Below are 22,764 nucleotides of genomic sequence, written 5' to 3'. Positions count from 1 at the left end.
TAGCGGGAGATTTTATGCGGGAGAAAACACGAATAACCAAAGACCTACATACTAACATCCGCGAAAACCTCAGAAAACATATATATATATATATATATATATATAGATAGATAGATAGATAGATAGATAGATAGATAGATAGATAGATGATAGATAGATAGATAGATAGATAGATAGATAGATAGATAGATAGATAGATAGATAGATAGATAGATAGATACAGAAGATAGGTAGGGAGAGAGTAGGGAGGTTGGTAGGTAGAGGGATAAAGAGAGAGAAATAGAGAGAGAGAGAGAGAGAAATACAGTAGATATGGCCATTTTCTGAAGTGGGAGGGGTTTCAGGAGGCAAAAAATGCTTTATTCGATGTATAAGACGCACCCAGATTTTCAGCCTCTTTTTTGAGGAAAAAAGATGCGTCTTTTACTCCAAAAAATACGGTACTTTGGCCATGTACATGCCTTCCACACATGCGCCTGGGCTCAAAAACGTGCCTAAATAGGATGGCATAGGATGGCATAGAGCCGGGGCAGGTGGGTGGGGGTGGGGGTGATTTCCGCTTCTGGTTTAGGTGAACCGATCCAAACCGGCTGAATACCACCTCTGGATTGGCCCAAAGTAACCTAGGCAGTGTTCAGGCCAAGGAAGGATTAGAACTCACAGTCTCCTGGTTTCTAGCTTGGTGTCTTAATGACTAGATCTGTGATGGTGAAACTATGGGGTGCCAAAACTGGTTTTCACATGCATAATGGCCACCTGATTGTTGTGCACGCATGCATGCTAGACGTTTGGCTTTTTCGGAACGTGGCCCTGACGAGCTCACCGGTGCCAAAAAGTTTCGCCATCACTGGACTAGATCAAACTGGCTCTCTTGTAAGATGTTTCTGCATCACCTGTCTGAAACAGATTAAAAGAACTTCTCTGTTTCCCTGGACAGCTTCTCAACCTTGGGGGGGAAATGAGTGACCGCTTTAAGCTATTCCAGACTGAATTCCCATAATTGGGATGGCATTTCTCAAAACCATGCCATTGATGCCTAAATTTAAGATTTCCAGACTTAATAAGGACTACAACTTCCAGAGCCGTCTGATTGGCTAGAAAGTTGAGGAGAAACATCTCAAATCTACAAGAATTCATGTCAAGATATGCCTGCTTGCAGCAGGAAAACACATTTAAACAGACTTTAATTTATTCTAAATACTTTACTACTCAAAAATGAAGATAATAGCAGGGAACATTCCATTATTACTGATCGGGATGAAATCCTCCCAGTTCAGCTCGGTTTGGCTGAACCAGTAGGGATGATTGTCCTTGGTTCTGCGAACTAGTAGTAAAAAAAAGTTTCCAAGGATCGCGTAGCTCAGCTGTGAACCATGCAATTGCTGGAATATTTCCCCCCGCTTTTTAAAGCATTTTTTCCCTGCCGGTTTGAGTGAACTGGCAGGGGAAAAATGCTTTAAAAAGCTTTAAAAAAAGCTTCCGATGATCACGCGGCTCACAGCTGAGCCATGTGATCATCAGAAACTTTTTTTTTTACTACAAAACCAAGGACAAAATGCTTTAAAATGCTACAAAAATAGCTGAAAGTGGGGAAAAGGTTGGCCATGCCCACCCAGTCACATGACCTCTCTCCCACCAAGCCATGCCCACAGAAGCGGTGGGGGGGGGGGGGGAATTAGATTTCACCACTGTTACAGATCTTTGCATTCCCAGGTGCATATAAATGATGTTTAACGTACAACCAAAATTGGGACCTGAATCTCCATTGCTAAGTGACTCACACCCAATTTTATAACCTTTAAACAAATCACTGCAGTTCTTAAGGAAATCATGTGGTTGTGAAGCGAATATGGTTTTCCCCATTAATATTTGCTTTTCAAGAGCCAGCTAGTAAGGTTGAAAACGGTGATCAGATGATGCTGGGAATTAACCAACATCCCCGTAGTCACATGATCAAAATTCATATGACTGTGGGGATATTGGGTTGGTTTTAAGTGTGAAAAATTTTTGCAAGTCACTTTTTTCAGTGCTGCTGTAACTTAACGATTGCTAAATGAGTGGTTATAATTTGAAGACCTCCCGTGTTAAGGAAAAACCAATAACTTCACAGGCGAAATTGCAATGAATTACCCATTTATTCGGATTACTTATTAATTTATGCTTAATTTGTAAAAATTAGTGAAAGGTCTTTGGAGAAGTTTAATTACATTTTTCTTGCTTTGGATAGCTAAACTACTACTGTTACTAATGCCGTGGAAGACACCTAAACCCTTTTAACTTGCAAAAAGATCGGGTGTGTGAAAATAATGTTGCACCCGTTATCTTTTCTCACCAGAGACTTAGTAAATTGGGTTACAGAAGACAATATTTGGTTATGTCCAATCTTCTTCAATTGCAGAGGTGTTAAATCTCCATAGTTTACCATCTGCCTTATTGCCTGGAGCATTATAGGAGCTGGAACCTGGGATGCAGCAGCAATAGGATCCCATTAATTGAAACTCAAGGATCTAGTCCAGGGGGTGTGTGAAACTCACAGCTGGCAGGGTGGATGTGTCATGCACTGGCCACACCCTCCCCTGGTTTAGCAAAGGGGAAGAAAGTCATGATATGTCACGTGATGGCAATGTGACGCTGTGAGTTTGACACCCCTGAGCTAATCCTTCATTTCTTACAGACTTGAGTTAAATCACGGTGAAGTCAGGCATCAGGAAGCTTTTGGCCTTAGTATCAATATATACCGTTTCCCTGAAAATAAGACCTCCCTGGATAATAAGCCCAATCGGGCTTTTGACCGTACACGCTAAAATACGCCCTCCCCTGAAAATAAGCCCTTCCTGAAACTATTGGAACACAGCAGCCATGAGGTGACCATGCTCGCCGCTTCCTGCACCTCAAAAATAATAAGACCTCCCCAAAAATAAGGCCAAGTGCTTATTTCATGGAAACACGGTATATATTTGTGAAAATAAGCTTTTTTCTTCAGATCCACACAGCAACTTGGCATCTCTGCAAATACTTTCTGATTTTCTAGTGCCAAATAATAAAACGACGTTGCTTCAGAATTCTGACTGAAACCTCTTGGAGAAATCAAAGAAATTGTGTATTGTTATTTGTTTTAGCTACAAGAATGGCTCCTTGATGCGAGAGAAGATCCGAGATGCGCTTGCGTTGGGCTCGTGGGAAGAATTCTCAAAAGCTCTCGAATCAACAGCTGCTGGAAACGCTGGAAAGGTGGGTAGGTATCTTGGAAGGCTTATAATTCCCCTCCCCCATCCTCTAGTTAGGTGGGGTTTATTCCAGGAAAGAAGCCATTTGAGGAGAGGCGTTGCTTCTGCCTGCCTCATCAGATGGCTTGGCTGGAACTAACTCGCCCAGGCTTTCTCGATTTTGGCATCTTTGAGATGCACAGACTTCTACAATTCCCTAGCCAGCTTGCTGTTTGTCTGGTTTTGTCTGTTTGGAATAAACCATATTCGTACATTCAAAAGAGGCAATAAAAAGCTAAGAAGAAAACAAAAAAGACCAGAACAGATCTTCTTCAACACCCAAATAAGCAGGGATTAATACCAGACAAATAATCAAACAGAAAACAATATCCCAATCCGGAAACTACTGTAAGGTTTTTGAATTCAGCTCAGAATCTGATAACTCCAATGAAAGTCTGAACACGAGGCTACTGATAATCAGTTTTCATTTTCTGCAGAAAGCAAAAAGACTTGACAACATTTTTGTCTCCCACCTTAACAGCAGGCAGAGAGAGAGAGAGAGAGAAAGAAAACAGGCCCAAGCCTCACCGTCCAGTCATGAAAAAAAAAACTTTTTTTTGTCAAACTTCTTATAGTCTTTGCACAGCTTGTACAGATTGTCATAGTTTAGAAACATTATTTTTATGTCACACAAACCTCATGATTTTTCTCAGTGCACCGAAAACAATAGACTTTAGAAGAGGAAAGAAATATATTTTCTGGCATATAAAACAGAGCTTTGTTAGGGAATGCTGAACAAACATTTCAAGTTACAAGCAAGGTTATTTCATATTTTTTTTCACTTTTCACAAGTAGTTTACTTATTAGGCTAAGCTTGGCAATCCGCCTACAAGTTTTATCTATGAAGTTGGCACATTAAGTTACAATGGAGCTTCTCTCAACAGCAATTTAACAAAAGCTGAATTAGGTTACACTCTGTGTATGCTCTAGGTTTTTAGGTTTTTTAGGTTTTATTAAACATTTATAGGCCGCCCTTTTCCCTGAGGGGACTCAGGGTGGCTTACAATAATAGGGGAGGGGAGTGCAGAACAAAACACAAAAAGAAAATGTGAGTAAAAATAATTAACAGTAAAAACACAACATTCATTCAACATTCGGGAGGGGCGAGAGTAAAGTCTTATCCCCAGGCCTGACGGGATAGCCAGATCTTGAGGGCTGTGCGGAAGGCCTGGACGGTGGTGAGGGTGCGGATCTCCACGGGGAGATTGTTCCATAGCGTCGGAGCTGCAACTGAGAAAGCTCTCCTCCGCGTAGTCGCCAGTCGGCACTGACTGGCGGATGGAATTCGGAGGAGGCCTACTCTATGCGATCTGATGGGACGCAGGGGTCCTTTCACTACCAAGGAGAAAACTATCCCCCCACCCTGGCAAGACAAGCTACTGTATATAATAAACGGGGGGAAAACCCCCACACTCTCTAGCACTGATGATGTTGCTTAGTCAGGTAATGAAGTGTCTGTAAAGAAAAAAAAACCAAGCACAGAGACATCTGTGCCGACTGGCAACCACACGGAGGAGAGCCTTTTCAGTAGTACCTCCGACCCTTTGGAACGATCTCCCCGTGGAGATTCGTACCCTCACCACCGTCCAGACCTTCCGCGCAGCCCTTAAGACCTGGCTAGCCCGTCAGGCCTGGGGACAAAGATAATATGTCCCCACCCGAATGATGAATGAATGTTGCTTACTATTTTACTTTTATGTATTGTTTGCGTCTATTGTCTGTACCCTCCCTTCCTTATTTTATGTAAGCCGCCCTGAGTCCCCTCAGGGAAAAGGGCGGCCTATAAATACTAATAAAATCCTAAATCCTAAAAACTAAGAGCTCCATGATGAAAATGTAACTTAGAGACCAATTATTGCTTTTATGACCTTTGCAGATGTTGTAAAGCAAAGGAAAACTGAAGCATACACACTTGTGGTTTCAGTTAGCAGTCACTTCACTTAACATATGGACCACCTTGTCCGTTCAACAAAATGCAAAAAAATTCTGGGGGAGATTGACATTTATTTAACTATAATTCTTGGAAGACGTATGACTAAATAAGCCTAAATTTACTTATTCTAATATTTAATTTAGGTTTTTATTTTGATGTGAGGGAAATTACACCAGGAGCTGTGGGAATTCACAGGTTCGATGCCCACAATGTCGAGGTAAGAGCCCTTATGTCTCCATTTGTGGGTTACTCCAGATTTCCTATAGTACCATGAAGTTTGAATTGCCTTCTAAAGTTGGCAGGTGCTAATTTTGCCTTTCCTGAAGACGGTTCTTTTATTTTTCGAGGCCTCCAAAATGAATGGCTTGTCTTTCCATCAGGAGATGCCCTTAAGATATTTTAGATTTCAACTCCCAGAATACACCAATTAGTTCACAAATTAGCAGATGATTTACAAGCAGTCTTTGGGGCTGTTGTAATCCTCTGGGAGGCTTGCATGTGTGTGAATGAACAACTGTTGCAAATAGTAACTATTCAGTTGTTGAGAAATCCACAGAGGCCCCATAAAGATAGTCCTCGACTTAAAACCACAATTCAGGCCAGAATTTCTGTTGCTAAACAATGTGGCTGTTAAGTGAGTCACACCCGATTTTAGAAACTTTTGTTGCCTTGGTTGTTAAGTGAATCATGCGGTCATTAAGCAAATCCAGTGTTCCCCACTGACTTTGCTCATGGGAGGCCAGCTGGGAAGGTTGCATGGCTATCACATGATCCTAGGATGCTAAAACTGTTCTAAATTTATGCTTTTTACCAAACACTCAAATTTTGATCATGTATCCGTGGGGATTTTACAGCGATTGTATATGTGGGGATCGATTGTAAGTCACATTTATAACTTCAATGGGTCATTAAACGAATGGTTGTAAGTCGAGGATTCCAAAACGGGTTCCATTGGAGGCTTATATGTTTCTTTTCTTTTCAGACACCAGCCTTCCCAAAGGAAGTGGAAATACGAGCCTTGATAGAAGGACAGTTCATGGCCAAAAGGATCCATGCAGAAAAACTGGGCTATAAAATACGTGAGTTTCTTTTCACCAAGATAATGGGAAATTTGATTAAAGTTGCCTACTCATCTCTAAGAAGTGGGTCATTCTGTTTTCTCCAGTTTTTTTAATATTGTTTTATTGTATTAAAAGAAATTGGATACATTATATTATTTAGGTATTAACTATTAATACTATGATGATTTAGATGTAAATCACTTAGAGTTACTTAAGTGACCAATGACGAGAATATTGCATCTGAGAATTAAACTGTGGGGTCCTTAGTGCTCTCTGAGCTTGGTTATTTTCTTGCAGGTGTTTCATTACCAAACTAGGTAACATCACCAGTGCTAGAAGAGAGTGGGACTTACTATTTCATTGTTTACACAGTTGGTAGTTCCTTGATTAGGGCTTGAACAAGTAAACAACAGCTTAATCAAGGAACAAGCAAAAAGAAAATATTCTCACAATATTGGCATTTGTATTTAAACAGAGAGCAAACCCTTCTCCTTCTCGCAATGATGATGTTACCCCATTGGGTAATGAAAAATTGGCAAGAAAACAACCAAGGGCCCCAGAGGCCCTAGGCCAGATGAGAGGTGTGCACACATGTTCCTCTTGGCTTCTAGGTGCTCACTAAGAGGATTTTTTGAAATGACCATCAGATTATTAGTATTTTGTATACAGTATTTAACATGCTGTGACGCTAAGGAGTTCTACTCCCCCTCCCCACCTGAAAAGAACTCTGTTCCAACTGCCAGTTGCCTCACATTACCTCAGTTCAAACTGGCAGACGTTCCACTCCTTCCCTCAGGAGCGGTCTGAGGCTCCTTACAGTACTAAATGTTGGTACTCGCCAAAATGTCTACATCTTCCACCTATGGAACTGCTTCCTGACTCAAGGCAGTATTCCCTTATGAGTTTCAATCACCGACCACCACTGAGCCAACAGATTGTGAACCAAATTTCTCCTGCATAACCCAATCACATAGTTTCGTTGCGAAGCACAGGTATCCAGCTACTGAATGAATAAATGAATGAATACCTTTAAAGAAAAGAAAAAGCTCATATCAATATTAATAATGGTTTCTAAAATGTTAATAAACATAACGTTGCTTAAATTGTACACTGAAAAGTAGCATTGCTAAACAGCAACAAAATACATTGAATTGATTTGATTTGATTTATTGCATTTCTATGCCGCCCTATTCCCAGAGGGACTCAGGGCGGCTCACAAACCAAAGTAAGGGGGGGGGATACAAACAGGAGGAAAACAACAGACAAACAACAACAATTTAAAAACAATCAACAACCACACAATTCGAGCAGGGACAGAAACTCGTCAGCCCCAGGCCTGTCGGAACAGCCCGGTTTGCGGAAAGCCTGAAGGGTGGTGAGGGTCCGAATCTCCACAGGGAGCTCGTTCCAGAGGGCCAGAGTAGCCACAGAGAAGGCCCTCCTCTGGGTGGTAGCCAATCGGCATTGGCCGGTAGATGGAATTCGGAGGAGGCCTAGTCTGTGGGATCTAATAGGTCTGTTGGAGGTAATTGGCAGCAGGCAGTCTATCAAGTACCCAGGTCCAATACCATGAAGGGCTTTATAAGTGACGACTAGCACCTTGAAGCGTATCCGAAGACCAATAGGCAGCCAGTGCAGCTCGCGGAGGATAAGTGTAACGTGGGTGTACCGGGGTGCACCCACAATCGCTCGCGCGGCTGCATTCTGGACAAGCTGAAGTCTGCGAATGCTCTTCAAGGGCTGCCCCATGTAGAGCACACTTTAATTTGAAATTAACGATTCTGTTTTTAGAGAGGCAGCTGTGTCCAGAGGCCCTTTATCAAGATTAAGAAGTGAATGTTGCATTGCAAGCTCTGACCTTTTCATTCTGTAGTGTGTCAAAAGGCACAAAATTTCATGCACAAAAGACACCAAACATATAGTGTTGGTGTAAGATTCATTTTGTTCTGTGGATATCTCCAAATTAAGGGCTGCTTCACTGGGGCAAATGAGTCCTGTGATCTACCAAGGAGACCTCATCTTCTGGTCTTCAGAATTGTCTTCAGTCTTCTTCTCCTTCTTGACCTTCTTGGGGAGGTCAAACAGTACGCCCCCCCAGACAGGGTCCGCAATTTGGGAGTCCTCCTGGACCCACAGCTGACTTTTGAACACCACTTGTCAGCTGTGACCAGGGGGGCATTTGCCCAGGTTCGCCTGGTGCACCAGTTGCGTCCCTACCTAAACCGGGAGGCCCTCACTACAGTCACTCGCGCCCTTGTGACCTCTAGACTGGACTACTGCAGCGTGCTCTACATGGGGCAGCCCTTGAAGAGCATTTGGCGACTTCAGCTTGTCCAGAATGCAGCCGCGCGAGCGATCGTGGGTGCACTTCGGTTCACCCACGTAACACCTATCCTCCGCGAGCTGCACTGGCTGCCTATTGGTCTCCGGATACGCTTCAAGGCGCTAGTCGTCACTTATAAAGCCCTTCATGGTATTGGACCTGGGTACTTGAGAGACCGCCTGCTGCCAATTATCTCCACCAGACCGATTAGATCCCACAGACTAGGCCTCCTCCGAATTCCATCCGCTGGCCAGTGTCGACTGGCGACTACCCGGAGGAGAGCCTTCTCTGTGGCTGCTCCGACCCTCTGGAACGAACTCCCCGTGGAGATTCATACCCTCACCACCCTCCAGGCCTTCCGCAAAGCTCTTAAAACCTGGCTGTTCCGACAGGCCTGGGGCTAAAGAACCGTGCCCCTATCTCGAATGGTATGATTGTTGCGCTTTTAAATTATGTATTGTTTTATGTTGTTGTCAAATTGTTTGTATCCCCCCTTCCCTTGTTTTGAGTTGTGAGCCGCCCTGAGTCCCCCTCGGGGGAAAAGGGCGGCATACAAATGAAATAAACAGTTAAACAGTTCTCAACCACGTGACTACTTGAGATTAATGGGCTACAGGCAGGCAGATTCTGTGGGTTGCCCCGATTTTTTCAAGTGGTTATGTCTACGGGAATTCCTTGCTTGAAATTAATTCAAGATAGAATTACTCCATGGCATTAAAACTGCTTATTTTCTGCTTTCAAGTGTGTTTTGATGAACACGTGTTTACACTACAAAGTTGGAAGCTCTTAGTATGTCTGTTAATGGTTTATAATGGTTCCCCAAACCCCACAAACTTTAACCTTAGAGCATCTACTGTTGACCTCACCCCATTCCTAAAAGGTCTTTAAGGGGCATGCATAAGTGCACCAGCGTGCCTACCGTTACTGTCCTAATATTCTCTTGTATTCGTATTCATTTCATGTATTCATAATCATGTCTATACTTATATCTATTATCTAACTCTACTTGACAACAATAAAACATAATAGAGGATATTAGAGAAATAGCACCTCTGTAGTAGGAATTAAAAGAAATCAATGCATTGTTTAGGCATGAGGCTAAACCCGAATTGGTTTTTAACTTCAAGTTAAGACCTACTCACAGCTGTAATCATTGGGAAGGCTTCAGCCTTAAGGTGCCTACATTGTTCAGATGTCCTATTTTAGAAGCTTTTCCTGTTCTTTGTCACTTCCTCCTTAGATAAGGTCGGGAAAATATCAGAAAATACAAGTGAGAGTGAGCTAATTGAGTACGCCATGATTTTTCCAATGTATGTGAGTTTTAAAGTAGATTTGTATTTGATTAGCCCTCATCCTAGCTAAATGGAACAATCAGATATTATCACATAGAATGTGGCTGTTAGTACTATTATTTATCCTTTTTGTTATCTTCTTTACTTCCCTCTTTTATTGATGGTATTATATACTATATTATTATTTATTATAATAAATTATATTTATTATTATTATACAATTGTATCACAGCGGCCAGTTGTTTCGCCGGATTTGGCATTGGTTACTAGTCGGACCCCACCCAGGGGCCTAGGACGTCGTAACGTATTTTCGTAATATGCGTGCAGATCCAAGCAGTGCAGCTTTTTGCATTTGACTGATGGTGATTTTGTCAATTTTTAACTGTTTTAAATGTAATTCCAGTGCTTTTGGAATAGCACCCAGTGTGCCAATTACCACTGGAATTACCACTGCTGGTTTGTGCCATAGCCGTTGAATTTCGATTTTTAAGTCCTGGTATTTTGCAATTTTTTCATGTTCCTTCTCGGTTATTATTATTATTATTATTATTATTATTATTATTATTATTATTATTATTATTATTATTATTATTATTATTATTATTATACAATTGTATCACAGCAGCCAGTTGTTTTGCCGGATTTGGATGATGATGATGATGATGATGATGATGATGATGATGATGATGATGATGATGATTATTATTATTATACAATTGTATCACAGCGACCAGTTGTTTCGCCGGATTTGGCATTGGTTACTAGTCGGGCCCCACCCAGGGGCCTAGGACGTCGTAACGTATTTTCGTAATATGCGTGCAGATCCAAGCAGTGCGGCTTTTTGCATTTGACTGATGGTGATTTTGTCCATTTTTAACTGTTTTAAATGTAATTCCAGTACTTTTGGAATAGCACCCAGTGTGCCAATTGCCACTGGAATTACCACTGCTGGTTTGTGCCATAGTCGTTGAATTTCGATTTTTAAGTCCTGGTATCTTGCGATTTTTTCATGTTCCTTCTCGGCGACCCTGCTATCACCTGGTATTGCGATGTCTATGATTGTGACCTTATTTTTCTCAACCAGTGTGATGTCTGGTGTATTATGCGCCAGTATTTTGTCGGTTTGTATACGGAAATCCCACAAGATCTTGACCATCTGATTTTCGGTGACTTTTTTTACTGATAGTGGGATCATTGCGATGATGAAGAGAAGAGGTGAAAGTGAATCACCCTGGAAAATTCCTCGCTTGATATTAACCATTCCGTAGATCTCATTCCCTACTACCAACTCAGTTCTCCATTGTTTCATCGCCTTTTCAGTAAAGGATGTAATATTTTTGCTAATGCCAGTTGTTTCTAAGCATTTTATGATCCAACTATGTGGCAGTGAGTCAAATGCCTTTTTGTAATCAATCCAGACCATATTCAAGTTCGTTTTTCTGTTCTTACAATTTTCTAATATCATTTTATCAATTAGAAGCTGATCTTTTGTGCCCCTGCTCCTTCTTTTGTTGCCTTTTTGCTCTACTGGCAAGATGTTGTTTGTTTCCAAATAATCCATCATGTTATCTGCAATAATGCCTGTGAGTAATTTGAAGGTTGTTGGCAAGCATGTTATTGGTCTGTAGTTTTCAGGTGTTATTCCTTTAGTTGCATCTTTCTGAATCAAGTATGTTTTTCCAGTTGTCAACCATTCATCAATTTGGCCCTTTTGTAAAATTTCATTCAGTTGCCTGGCCAATATTGCATGTAAACTGGTCAGATATTTGAGCCAGAAACCATGTAATTGGTCCTTTCCAGGTGATGTCCAATTCTTTACCTTTTTAACTCGATTTTTAACCATCTCAGTTGTTATTTCTAATACTTGCATTTGTTTGTTGCCAACGCTTTTCTCAAAGTCATGTATCCACTTTGCTTCCTTGTTGTAGTCCTTTGCATTTTCCCCCAATTCTTTCCAGAATTGAACTGTGGCCTGCTTTTCTGGTTTTTCACTTTTGGTGTCACCATTCACATTAAGACTTTGATAAAAACGCTGTTGGTCTGATCGAAATTGCTGATTTTGTTTATATTGGATGATTCATGCCTCATATCTTTCAATTTTTCTAGCTGTTGCTGTTATCTGCTGTTTTACAATCTCTACAGCTTCATTGATGTTTCTTGTATCCAATCTATATCTTCTGATTAGCCGATCTATGATTTTGTTGTTTTTAAGCCGTTGCTCATGCATGTTCTTTAAGTTACTAGCATCTGCCCTTAATTTTTTGATTTTTTGTTCTAATCGGATTTTCCACTTTGGCTTTGATGCTTTTTCTGTTGTGTGACTAGGTAGTTTGATTTTAATGCTTAGTTCATTAGTGACTATTACAGCTGTGCTGTACATTAACTGGTTTGTTTCCAAGATGGATCCCGGTTCAATTGTTGAAAACACTGCATTAACCATTTTCATGATAGGGGCCAAAATTTTCTTAGGCACAGTTTTTAGTGATGGTAAATGTTGCCTTTCCTCATTAAGCAGAAAATGCTCCATGATCTTATCCTTCAATTCTTTTTGTTTTTGAGTTAGTTCATCAGTTGGTTCAGTGATAATTGGTTCTAGTGGTGGTGATGTTATTTCCTCCCCGAGAGCTTCTTCTGGGAGTTCTACTATAATGTCTTTAGTTGTGTCTTGAATATCAGTTATTTCCGCTTGTGATATTGTTTTTTGGGTTTTGCAATTTGCCTGAATTTCATCATGTTCAACTTCACTAAACACTTTATTCCGTATAATAAATCGCCTTTGATCTGCTAGTCGTTGTTCACTAACATTTGAATCTGGATATTGTTGTTTCCATAATTCATACATTCGCTTTAAATAACCTTCTTTTTTCTGGCTCTGAGTTGTAGTAGCAGGCCATTATGGCATGGTTTTCATCTGCACTATATTTTTGTCGTTTTGTTGGCTGGTCCACTTGTAGCCCACTTGTCGACGGATGTCCAGGGACCCCAACATCCGCCGCGGCCCTTGTTAACACGCACGACAACCGATGTGGTATAAAATTTTTATTCGTTTCTTTCACCATATTGTATGGTTGGCGGGTTTTTTTTACGGGACCAGATGCCAACCTGATCCCAACCTTCCTCCTTTCTCATCCGGGCTTGGGACCGGCAATGGCGGAGTTGTTGTTGTTGTTGTTGTTATTGTTGTTGTTGTTATTATTATTATTGTTATTATTGTTATTATTATGTTAATTTGTGGTGAGATTCACAGCCTTTGGGGCTGGTTGGTAGCTCAAGAGCTCAAGTCCTAACCAAGGACGTGGGAACTGTTAAGGTAATGTCGGAGGATATAAGCTGTTCCAAGTAGGGTGGTTTTTTGTAGAATCAGAATGTTCAAGTCTGATAAATTTAAAATTTCCAAATAGCGAGGTAGCCCTTTAGGTATTGCTCCAAGGGCTCCAATTACAATCAGGACAACACACAATTTCTTTTTCCACAGTCGCTCAACTTCAATTTGCAAGTCCCAGTACTTTTGTGATTTTTTTCTTGCTGTTTATCTTCAATTCCTGCATCTCCAGGTATTGCAATGTCAATGAACCAAACTTTTTTTCTTTTCAACTATTGTTATGTCAGGTGTGTTGTGGGCCAAGTGCCTGTCAGACTGAATTCTGAAGTCCCATAAGATCTTGGCTTTTTCATTCTCTAGAACCTTCTTAATCTGATGTTCCCAGTGGTTTTTGCTGTACTCAAGTCCCTACTACTACAACTACTACCACTACCACCATCTCCTCCTCCTCCTCCTCCTCCTCCTCCTCCTCCTCCTCCTCCTCCTCCTCCTCCTCCTCCTCCTCTTCTCTGTTGCTTTGAATGCACCCTCAGTGCTTCTGTACCAGACAAATTCTTTGTGTGCCTAATCACATTTGGCCAAATAAAGTATTCAATTCAATTCAGTTTAGATTCTGAACAAATATACATTAGAATGTAATATGCCTGAGATGTATAAATTCCTTAGAAGTGTTTGCAAAATTTGGAATAAGTAGGAGTTGATTTAATATTGATGGAGAGGATTTTAGCACAATTTAAGTAATTTCCTTGCAGGGTGTTATATAAGATCTAGCTATACAACAGCATTATGAAATACTGTTATGGGAATATAATCTTAATGCTGTTCCACATTTGTCATCAACTCATATTTGGGGTCTCTTTCTGTCCAGAAGAGGGCATTAGATCCCATCTCATGGCTGTTTTATAGGTTCGTTTGGTCATTTAATCCCTCCTGTTTAACTGTTCAGATGATTATCGTGTCCGGTTTCCAGTTACAAAGCATGAAACATACAGCTTTTCCCCCAGTAACTTAGTGTCCCTGTTAATCTAAGATGACAGAGAAAATACTTCAAGGATGCCTGCCCTGTGTCACGTTTCGCATCAGTCAGAAATAGTATTTTTCAAACTTGGCAAATTTAAGATGTATGGACTTCAACTGTCAGAATTGCCCAGAATTCAGCATGGAGAGAGCAATTGAAATAAATGATATTTGGCTCTTCCTGTTGTTATTCCATTCTTTATTGAGCCGACTTTATTTTTTATTTATTTTGCTGTGAGGCAGCAAAAACATATAATTTTCCTTTCTTCTCCTATTTTCCCCGCAACGACTTGATTGGGCTGAGAGAAAATGACTGATCCAAAGTTGCCTTACCAGCTTTCAAACCTAGGCAGTATTAGAATTCGCTATCTCCTCATGATTGGCCCAGAGTCACCTAGCCAGTTTTCAGACCTGAAGCGGGAATAGAACTCACCATCTCCTGGTGATTGTCCCAAAATCACCTAATTGGCTTTCATGCCTAAAGAGGCACTAGAATTCTGTCTTTGGTGATCGGCACAAAGTCACCTATCTGATTTTCATGCTTAAGGTAGGACTAGAACTCACTGGTTCCTTAACCACTAGGCCAAATTGGCTCTATTACCACTATCTGATTTATTAATATACTTTAAATTTGAGTTTGATCTAATTCTGTCCATTTTTTTCCTACAAAAGCTATTTCCCTATATGAGTTTGGGTAGTGGTGTTATTTATTTATTTATTTATTTATTGATCGTCTTTTGTGTGTGTGTGTGTGTGTGTGTGTGTGTGTGTGTGTGTGTGTGTGATGTGCCTCCTTCCATTCCTTTGAAAACGGTGTGCAGCAATTATATTCAATGATTTAATTGGATCTACTGTGAGAATGCCTTTAGGCCTTGTTCCTTGGACTCCCCAGAGTTTTGCAAAAGTTCTCGGGGATCAAATTGTTGAATTGCTAAAAATAAATCCTTCACCAAGGTAACCCCAGCCCATATGCTAAGAAAATACCATGCAGCTACCATATGAGCATATGGAATGTGATGAATTTATTATGCAAATATGTTCAGTCTGCCTTTTTTGTATAATTTATTCTGCTCTTCCTTGCCCTATGAAAGAAATGTGGAGCTCTGCAGGATATAGTTAAGATTCATCTATTAACTAGAATCTCGTTCCTCAGTTCATCTCTAACTCTCTTTGAAGATACTCTCTTTGTTTTTTCGTTGATAACAGAAGGTCCATAGCTGGGATACTTTATTTTTCTTTTAAAATGTAAAATGGTATTTTCAAGACAACAAGTGAAGGGACGGAGATCCAGAGGGAGGTTAGTGGAAACTAAACTTGATAATGTCTCCATGGGTGAGGTGAAATTTCTCCTGGCTTCATAACATAATAGTGGAGAAATACTGATGGATCTCCAAATGCAAATATTTGGCAGATGGATCAAAATTACGGTATGTGGCTAGAAACAGAGGTTGGCTGCTGTGGGTTCGCCGATAACCCGTAGCTAACGTTAGGGATGGTTCGGAGAACCTCCAAATCACTCCCCTGGCTTCAATCTGGTGCCCCCCCCCCCCACAGATGTGTTGGAATCCACAGAAAGAGGTGGATAGTTCTCAACTTTTGACCGGTAACTTAGCAACTGATTAAACTTAGAACAGATTTCACAAAAGCTAATTAAGATGCAATTTCAAAGTTATGACGGCTGCACCTCCCATATGGTCATATGATTGCATTTTGGGTGCTTGGCAACTGACACTCCTTTATAGCCATTTTCAGGGTCCTGCTCTCATGTGACCATGATTTTCTACAGTTTTTACTAGTTTCCACTATTTTCTTCTGATTTCCAGTAAAAAAAAAAAACCTCCCATTGGGTAAAATAAATTTGCTAAACAACTGTAGCATTCACTTAAGGATAGTGGTTCACTTAATAACCACTGCAAAAATGCTGAAAAATTGTGTTTGAACCATGGTGCTGCATGTGATAGCAATCAATTTTATAAAACGGGGCAAAAGCTCATTTAAGAACTGTCTTGCTTAGCCAAAGAAATGTCGGGCTCCATTGTGATATGTTGAGAACTATCCGTATGAAAAAGGGAGCAAAATTTCTCAGAGTCCATATTTTCATACCATGCATAATCGTATTTATTTATTTTAAATATATTACATTTATATTTAATATCTCACTGCTAAGTGGCTCTGGACTAAATTATCATTATATATATTTTTATATATGTCTTGCTTTACACACCTTTACTGCAGGCTAAGCATCCTTTTTGCACGTTGCTGGTTTTGTAAACTTCTTGTGACATGGGAGGAATTCCAAAAGTGGCAGTCCTTCATTTTGAGTGCCTCTAGTGAGAAAATAAAGTAGGTTCTTGAGTTGGAGGCACCTTTTTTGCCAATGAAGAATTGAGAGTAGTAAATATATAAGTATATATTCAAGAGTGAGATATAAAGGCGGGAAACATAACTAGGGTAGACTAGCGAAGGTAAGAGAATAAGAAATGATATTAAATTATATCTGGGCTGGCAGAAATACCATCCCAAGGAAGCATAAACTGAGTTTTGAAATATACACCAACAATAATAGAAAAAGAAAGGGAGAGGGAAGGAGAGAATGAAAGGAAGACAGGGGAAAGAAGAAAGAGATAAGGAGAGGATGGAAAGGAGAGAAAGAGAAGGAGAGAGGGTAGGAAGGGGAAGAGGAAGAGTAGGAGTAGGAGAAAGGTAAGGAAAGGAGGGAGGAAGGAGAGGAGGAAGGAAGAAAGTAGAGGAGGGAGGGAGAAAAGAAAGGGAAAATAAGGTGGTGTTACAACAGACAGAAGGGATGGTAAATAAAGCAACCCAAAATGTATATTGTAACTTATTAAGTGAAATAATAAACATATAAGAATGATAAATGGAAAGAAGTATAACAATTATATGAATGTATACTTAAAATGGTATGCAAGAGAATAAAAAAATTAAAAAAAATCTTTGAATATTTTTTTTAAAAAACTGAGAGTAGGTTTTTTATTTTTTTTTTCAAAAATATTCCCTCCCCTCTTTGCCTTCCTGGATAGTCTTAAAGCAATGATGGCTAACCTTTTTTGTCCTCGTGTGCCAACATCACACACACCCATTCCCCATTTTGGGCCTAGCAGGCCTCCCTGAAGCCTCCTAGGACTATGGGATGAGGGTGTGTGTGCCACACACCCCAGCACACCCCCATGCCCCCCACTTATGTGTGCGCGATCCTCCTGCCTCCCGCACATGCACGCATCTTCCGCATGCACAGCAGAGACCTAAAAATCAGCTGGCTGGCGGGAGGCACGCGGGCATGCGCGGTGGAACTGAGCTGGGCGATGGCTCATGTGCTGGCAGAGAAAGCTTCGCATGCCACCTGTGCCATAGGTTTGCCATCACGGTCCTAGAGAGTAGGGTTTAGAATCGAATAACAGAATGACAGAGTTGGAAGGGGCGCTGCTCAAGTAGGAAACCCTATTCATTTGCGACAAATGGCAGTCCAATCTCTTCTTTAAAAACCTCCGGTGTTGGAGCACCCACAACTTCTGAAGGCAAGCCGTTCCACTGGTTAATTGTTATCGCTGACAGGAAAATTCTCCTTGGTTTCTGCTTAATTTCTCCTTACCATGCTGGGAGCTGAAGTCCACACATCAAAGTTACCAAGGCTGAGAAAAACATTTTTTTTTTTTGTGATGTGGGAAGAGGAATGCCCTAAGTAGTGTGACCTTTTCAAGTCTGAGTCACAATCGACCTGGCCAGAGAACGAATTTTCCAACACACAGCTAAAAGCAAAACCTGATGCCAGGAATCCATCTTTTTGTGGTAATGTCATGGCGACCCTTTGCAGAGGCCTGATTCGCTATTTTTTTCTAACTCTGCATTTAGTTGGTATCTCACGCATTTTGCCTCAGTGGTTCAGAAGTAGAAGACAGTCAGGTTTTCTAATGGAAAATCCTTACAGCATTTGGGGGGAGGTTTAGAAGATGCTACCAGAAAACAAGCACTAATCCCCAACTTGGGGTTTGGATGACATTTCTGGAAGATGATGAATTGGCAGGGATAGGTTTCCCCCCAATTTTGAATTGGATTTAACTCTTACTCTATGATTGCTACTTAACGCCTTTCTTTCTAAAATCTATCCTGTCCAGACATCAAAACCATAAATTATCTGTTTATTTTTTTCTTTTATGCGCAAAAAAAATCTATAAGGACTTTCCAGTCAGCAATAAATGTAGATATTGTCTTTTCTCTGATCAAAGTAGTCAACAATGAGTTGATAAAGTTAAATACCCATGCTCTGCTAAGGGAGAATAAAAAAATCCGAAGAATTTTGAAGGAAGCAATTAAATTGAATTTCCAAAAGCCCGCATGGCTTCTAAAGGCAGATTCCTAATAATTTTGCAGTTGATACTTTGACAGGGAGAAATCAATTTTTACAGGGTGTATGCATGCTACAAATAAACTGACGAACGTGTTTGTCAATCTTTGGCTCAGAATGCGACTAATTCAAATGTTACCTTTCCTTTCCATTTCTGCCAGTCCAAGCTGCTCGGCTCTCTAAAAGCCAACTGTAGAGAGGCTGTTGACGGCTGATTTATTGTGATGTGCCAGCTTTCAAGTAGATCCTATTTGTACAAATCAAATCTATTCCCCGGAAGGAAACATGCGGTACAGTTTTACTTATCCGTTTTAATTACAAGTAAGAGAAATGCACACACCATTTTCGCATTGCAATTGGAGGTGCTGAATTGTTGGCTTGTCTGGTAAAGCCTTTGGTTCAATTTGCGATGGTTGAGATTTGCTTATGGAAAACCTATATCTCTCAGGTTTTGCAAGAGTACAATAACAATGGGTGGTACAAAGTCAAGATGTTGCATTTCTAGTAATGTATGTATGTATGTATGTATGTATGTATGTATGTATGTATGTATGTATGTATGTATGTATGTTGTATTTGTGCTGATAAATAAATAAAGGGAGACTAGTATAGATCTATTTCAAGCTATTTAGCTCTCATCAGCTAGCCATACCCTTATTGGGATTAGAACCTGGGCTCTATTACATATTAGGCAGTTATATTAGCCGTGTTATTTATCAGCACAAATGCAACACAAATGTAACAGAGGCAACAGTAAAAATAATGGCTTTCTGTCTGGATGAGCCGATAGACAGAGAAAGGAAGCAGTATGCTTCCTCCCATATTTGGGCATACCAGGGGTTGTAACACAATATATATATATCTATATAGATATATAGATGGATATATAGATGGATACATAGATGGATATATAGATGGATATATAGATATATAGATGGATATATAGATGGATACATAGATGGATATATAGATGGATATATAGATATATAGATGGATATATAGATATAGATATAGATATTCTAGAAGACCCAGGAATAGGATTGATGAAAGAAGCCAGATTGAAATGCTAAGTTTTCTTTGAGCCAGGAGAGATTGTACAAGTCCTCGACTTATGACCACACTTGGGATGAGAATGTCCATCATTAAGCAAAGCAGTGTTTGAGTGAACTGTTCCGGATTTTACGATAATTTCTGCCACAGTTGTTAGGCAAATCCTAGCAAATTATTAAGCGAATCACACAGTCGTCAAATGAATCTGATTCTGCCCTTTTTTTTTTTTTTTTGTGAAGCTGGTTGGGAAGGATACTAATGGTGGTCACATGACCCCAGGATGCTGCAACTGTTATAAATTCACTCCAGTTGTCAAGTACCTGGATTTTGATATTATAAATAATGCTGTCAAAAATCATAAATGTGAGGTCTGGTTGTAATCCCCACCCCCACCACCAGTGCCATTGTAACTTAGAACAGTTCTTACATGGTTGTAAGTTGAGGATTACTTGCATGTATTTATTCAAAGTGCATCTCATTTCCGTGGTGACTAACTTTTGCATGTTTGGTAGTGGTAGCATAGAGTGGGGATGAATATGTTTTTTTGTGCTGATTGGTACTGCCTTTTATGTTGTAGGAGTAGAGCAAGCTGTCCCAACCCTTGGTTTGACTTATTGAATCTTTGCTCATCTCTTCCGTCTATTTTACCATCTTCACTGAACTTTGTTCCTAAACCTTGAACTTTGATGCTTATTCCTTCTATTACTATGTCTAGGGCAGTGGTAGTCAACCTGGTCCCTACCGCCCACTAGTGGGCGTTCCAGCTTTCATGGTGGGCGGTAGGGGTTTGCTGTAACTCTGCTTTATAAAGCCTTCTCTGTTGCGACTCCGACACTATGGAACAATCTCCCCGTGGAGATTCGTACCCTCACCACCGTCCAGGCCTTCCGCACAGCCCTCAAGAACTGGCTAGCCCGTCAGGCCTGGGGATAAGTCTACTTTCGCCCCTCCTGAATGCCGAGTGAATGTTGAGTTTTACTGTTTAATTTACTTTTGTTCACATCTCTTTTTGTATTGTCCTACACTCCCTTTCCCCTTTGATTGTAAGCCGCCCTGAGTCCCCTCAGGGAAAAGGGCGGCCTATAAATGTGCAATAAATACAAATACAAATACAAAAATACAAAGTTACTTCCCTACTTTATAAATCACTGTTACTGTGGAACCGGTGGGCGGTTAGAAAATTTTACTACTAACAGAGATACAAAAGTGGGTGGTAGGTATAAAAAGGTTGACTACCCCTGGCCTAGGGTATGATTTTTTCCCCTCCTTGCGATTGTCATTGCTTCTGTTTTATCTTCATATTCTTTGTCTTCCATTTTTGGTTCAGAGCTGTAAGATGTTGTTGCAGTTTCTTAACTTTTCTTGCTATCAAGGGCAGTTTTCATATTAAGACTAAACTTGGTTTCTAAGCCTGTGTGTTCATTCCACTGTAATGAAAGCCTAGAACTGCTCGAGTGATCTTTTTATATTAAAAAGACTCTTTTTATATTTAAAGGATACTTCAGATTTAAATAGTTCCATTAGATTTATCAAGGACTCTAAGCCTTCGTGTTCCAGATGGAATTCATCAGACCTGTTATTAAATGTATGATTATCCCTACTACTTTTAATGTGGACTTCTGATGAAAGTTCACTTCACTATCTGAAGTTGGAATTGGTTGAGAATGTACGGAAGGTAGAAAAAGGCATTTATAAGATCAGCATGCTTGGGCTGCATAAATCCATGCACCCTTGAAAAGCTGCAGAGAATTCAGTTTCCTTCATGTTTCTTTGCTTCCAGTCAGATTTTTGCAGCTCAAAAATGGTGGCCCTCGTCATCCAAATTGACTGGAAACCAGAGGCGTTTCTATTAGGAATAATGACGACCAAATATAAAAAAAGAGACTTTGTATTTAATTTTACACATATTCACTGCAGCTAGGATTGCTTTCGCTCAGAAATGGAAAAACAAATTGACACCAAATGAAGATGAAATAATAAGAAAAATTCTGAGTTGTGCCGATATAGACAAGTTAACAAAAGAAATTCAGGGAAAGGAAGAGACAGAATATTATCTGATTTGGGAAAAATGGTAGGAAAGAAACAAAGATTAATGATAAGAACCTCAGAAAGATAAAAATTACAAGCTAAGGATAAATGTCATATAATATATACATGTATATGTTTTTGTAGATTTTCACAGGTGTAGGTATGCAAACCCAAACTCTGGCTTAGATATGTTGATGACACTTTTGTGATTTGGCCACACGGGAAAGAAAAACTGGACAACTTCCTCACACATCTCAACAGCCTCCACACTATGGAAATAGAAGCAAACAACCAACTTCCCTTTCTGGACCTCCTAATCTACAAAAAAACCAATGGCTCCCTAGGACACACCATCTACTGGAAAAAAACACACACCAACCACTACTTAAACGCACAATCCCATCACCACCCTGCACAGATCAACTCTGTAGCCAAGACCCTCATCTCCAGAACCAAACACCTAGCAGACAAAGAAAACCTGAAAACTGAATTACACACTCTCACAAACATATTAAACTCCAACGGGTTCCAAAGAAAAACAATTTCCAACCTAATCCTAAGGGAGACTCCCTGCAAAAACCGAGACACAGAACAGTACAATGGGAATCGCCCTCCTCCCTTACATCAAAGGCACCACAGATAAAATCAGCAAAATTCTCCACAAACACAATATCAAGACAGCCTTCAACACTGACTAAAAAATAGCCAACATCCTAAGAAACCCCAAAGACAAAATTCAGCTGGAAAACCAAGGAGTCTACGAAATACCATGCAAAATCTGTCCTGCAATATACATAGGACAAACTAATAGGAGAATAAATACCCGCATCGCAGAACACAAGAACGCAGTCAGAAAAGAAGAAAAAACTTCCTCCCTCTTCCAGCACCTTAAAGCAACAGGACATGAAATTGATTTTGAAAGAACTAAATGACTAAATTCCAAAAGCACATGGAAAGCTGTTGCTTTCCCTCCAAAGGTGGTTCCTATTTTTCTATTTGCATTTTTACGTGCTTTCGAACTACTAGGTTGGCAGAAGCTGGGACAAGTAACAGGAGCTCACTCCGTTATGCGGCTCTAGGGATTCGAACCGCTGAACCGCTGACCTTTCTGA

The 22,764-nt window shown here is 40.3% G+C and overlaps 1 protein-coding gene across 1 annotated transcript in view; it reads left to right on the top strand.

The window, feature by feature from the left end:
• XYLB (xylulokinase) overlaps nucleotides 1-22,764 on the top strand; it is a 158,861-nt gene that overhangs the window by 69,584 nt on the left and 66,513 nt on the right. Inside the window, exons 13-15 of the mRNA XM_087712447.1 lie at nucleotides 3,120-3,235; nucleotides 5,343-5,416; nucleotides 6,182-6,278. Of these exons, the coding sequence (XP_087568573.1) occupies nucleotides 3,120-3,235; nucleotides 5,343-5,416; nucleotides 6,182-6,278 (287 nt within the window). The remainder of the gene's footprint in view (nucleotides 1-3,119; nucleotides 3,236-5,342; nucleotides 5,417-6,181; nucleotides 6,279-22,764) is intronic.

Source organism: Thamnophis sirtalis, unplaced genomic scaffold (genome assembly GCF_051295495.1).
Source record: "Thamnophis sirtalis isolate CommonGarterSnake01/CBP01778 unplaced genomic scaffold, rThaSir2_p1.2 scaffold_4, whole genome shotgun sequence".
Taxonomy (NCBI): Eukaryota; Metazoa; Chordata; class Lepidosauria; order Squamata; family Natricidae; genus Thamnophis; species Thamnophis sirtalis.
This window is presented reverse-complemented; position numbering and strand designations above follow the sequence as displayed.